Source organism: Poecilia reticulata, linkage group LG21, assembly GCF_000633615.1.
Source record: "Poecilia reticulata strain Guanapo linkage group LG21, Guppy_female_1.0+MT, whole genome shotgun sequence".
NCBI lineage: Eukaryota > Metazoa > Chordata > Actinopteri > Cyprinodontiformes > Poeciliidae > Poecilia > Poecilia reticulata.
In genome coordinates, this window is record NC_024351.1 from 23,326,303 (window position 1) to 23,329,351 (window position 3,049).

General features: G+C 37.4%; 1 protein-coding gene across 1 annotated transcript in view; it reads right to left on the minus strand.

Annotated features, from left to right (window-relative positions):
* Positions 1-3,049, minus strand: part of frk (fyn-related Src family tyrosine kinase) — a 17,873-nt gene that overhangs the window by 6,228 nt on the left and 8,596 nt on the right. Inside the window, exons 2-3 of the mRNA XM_017302134.1 lie at positions 2,546-2,667; positions 38-226 (exon numbers count right to left, since the gene is read on the minus strand). Coding sequence (XP_017157623.1) covers positions 38-226; positions 2,546-2,667 — 311 coding nt within the window. The remainder of the gene's footprint in view (positions 1-37; positions 227-2,545; positions 2,668-3,049) is intronic.

Consider the following 3,049-nt stretch of genomic DNA (forward strand, 5'->3'; position numbering starts at 1 on the left):
AGTAATGACAAACTAAACATCAGGGATCAGTGTCTACATGTCTCCTGCATGTTGTAGTTTACCTTCCTGCATGGCTCGCCCAGGAGCACACACAGCCCATCACTCTGTCTAGAGTAATACTCCACCAACTCCTTCAGCGTTGGGAAGGATTTGGTTTTCGACACGTAGTAGTGGCCATTATCCAGCTTCTGGAGCTTGTAATGTTTCGCTCTCCCTTGGTGCAAAACTAAAAAAAAAGAATACAAAATCCTTTTAATCACCTCCAAAAGAGAAACCAAGTTATACTAAATCAGTCCCCTACCAGCCACACTGCCTGTTGGGACCTAAAGCACACCACAACATGTTGTGATGGAGCAATAACAAAAGACTAAATCAAATCAAAAACGTCTCAATGTTATAAAACAAACGCAAAAACTGTGAATCAAATTTGGAAGCAAAGCACATTTATGGTCCAGTTAAAGTATACTGCCTCAGCCAGAACTGATTTGGAAAAGCTCAAATATTTTCCCTTGAATGTTGTTCCATCATGGTTCCTATGGTAAACAAMRAAAAAAGGCAAAGAAYACAGAACCACTCAAAATTTAAATATTACCGCAAAACCCATTCATCTCTGTGAATAATTAATTACACAGAGATGAATGTTTGAAAGCTCCATTAATTATGATTTTTCACTTGCAGGTAATCGTGAATTTGAAATCAGAATATTCTATAAACAAAATGTAGATTCCACACTACTTAAAGGATGTTATTTTCTAAAGTACTTTTAATCTGACAAGACTCATTGTGTTTCTATAAAGGCGGTTCTATAAAGTATTGACTCAGCGATACTGAATAATAAAAATGCATTCCTTCCAGATGTTTATCATTTAAAAACTTAAAATGACAGCCATCATTTTCCTTCCACTTCACAGTCATGTGATACTTCACATTGGTCTAACATATAATTTCCAAATAAAATAAAGTTCAGGTGGTAGAAATACCAGTTATTCCATAGTCTGTCTCTAAGAGTTGTGTTTTAGTATGTGTAATATATGAGTTTCTGACAGGATTAATTATTAAACAAGTCACCAACTCCAGTGATACTTTGCTCACTGCATTGTGTCCTTATTGCATGTCACATTATGGTTTTAAGCTCTTCCAAGCCATTTTCTTTGTGAACAGGGTCAAGTYAAAAAGCGGCAAATGGAATGATATTTTATAAGCTCATCACTTTTTTAGGTTGGAGTCGTTGGGAAGCAAACTGGAATGCTAACCTCAGTAGGCTGGGGTTGTTAGCTTTGAAAGTTGTTCCAAAGCTAACAACTTCYAGCCTTCCCAAAGCTAGAAGTTGTTAGCTTTGGAAAGGCTAACAACTAGCATGCCTAGGTTGGTGACTTGTGCCTTTTTCCTCTTAAGAAACATTTTTAGCATGCAATACAATARTGAAAGTTGCATAAAGGGTCATATTAGTGCTTTCATAAATTAAAAGTTTTGCAAATCACAAACTAGGTTTTAAATACTGGTTTAATGTAGTATAAATTTGAATAAATTTGATAAGTACTGAATTTTTTAAAGTAGAGCACACTAAAAATGCTCAAAGTGCAATCACCTTTTCATTATTTCCTGAATGGAAGCTGCAATTGGAAGCCAAAATATCACARCCAGCAGTATGTTTATACTTGATGTCATATCTGAGCATGTCCACATAAAACACAAAGGAAGCAATTTTCATCACRTTTACATCAACGACAGACGATTTCAGCATTTCTGTTGAAGTACGTCVGGGCTTTAAGCCTGCTAGTTGCCAGCCTAACACTAGCCTATCCATGCTAGTAGACAGCAGAAGATGAAGGAAATCCAGTTGGTGGCCAAGCTACACATGCTAGTCACCAGCCTCTCCAAAACAAACACAAGTACAAGTACTCCTACATATTTGCCAGAGCCTGCCACTCAGTTAATAGTGCTGGCCCATCATTAATCAGATCAGTAGTCGGCTTTKGAATGGATGTAACCCTCTGCAATAAGGAAGTAGTCACCACTTGGTTAGCTGTAGTCTTAATTTTGGCACCAATACTGCACCATAATATCCTGTCAGAATGCTGCTTGATTCACAGTGCTGACAGTAGCTCATACAGTGAGCAACACTGGTGATGATTGTGGTGACCAGTGGGTTGCTGCTTCAATGCTCAGACGTCTCCGTCGTGTCCAGAAAGCCTGGTGGCAGCGGTCACTTCTGTCAGCTGATCTGTTGGTTGCCACCATCAGCGTGTGAATGTAGTGCAGGACATTTACCATTTAAAATGGACATTTACCACTTAATGCTGCCCTATATAGTTATAAACTAAATTAATAAAATAAAATAAATAAATTGTCTGCATCAGCATCAGAGAGGAATYAGCCAGTGTAGCATTCTGGTTATTGTTCTGTATGAAGTACAAGATACCAGGTTAGATAACATGGGAGACCTGAATGCCGGACTCTTCTTCTATGGTTCTGCGCATGTGTGACGACAAAAAATAAAAGAAATAAACAAATGCTTAAAAAAAAGCAAATGTTATTTCCTTACCTGAGAGGGAGTACTCTCCTTTCAGACTTTCAGAGTTTCTAACGAGGAATGCTCCTTCCTGGTTCCCTTCAGCCTGCAGCAACTTCTCTGCATCCAGTCGCTTGGTGTCTGGGAAATACCATCTAGAATCAATTACAAACATGGTTATTTTTAGATACTTTTTTTCCAATTTTAACTTAATTTTAAATTCTTCTATTTATTTTTATTAAATATGTTATTTCACCCAGATCTTAAAGGCAGGGATTTATGGAATTTAGTAGTTATAATTCTGAGCAAAGAAAGCACATCTTCCTGGAGGCTCCATTCTCAGGCCACTGTTATTCAACATGATCCAACTGGCTCAGATTATGGAGAACTACAAAATATCACAAAATAAAATGTGCATACTTTTATTTCCTTTAAGTATGCTGCATTGTCTGTTAGTGGAAACTTTTGAGTTACATGGAGATGCATGTCTGACAAAAAGGACAAGGTGCTCATGTGATGAAGATTTGTATCAAATAT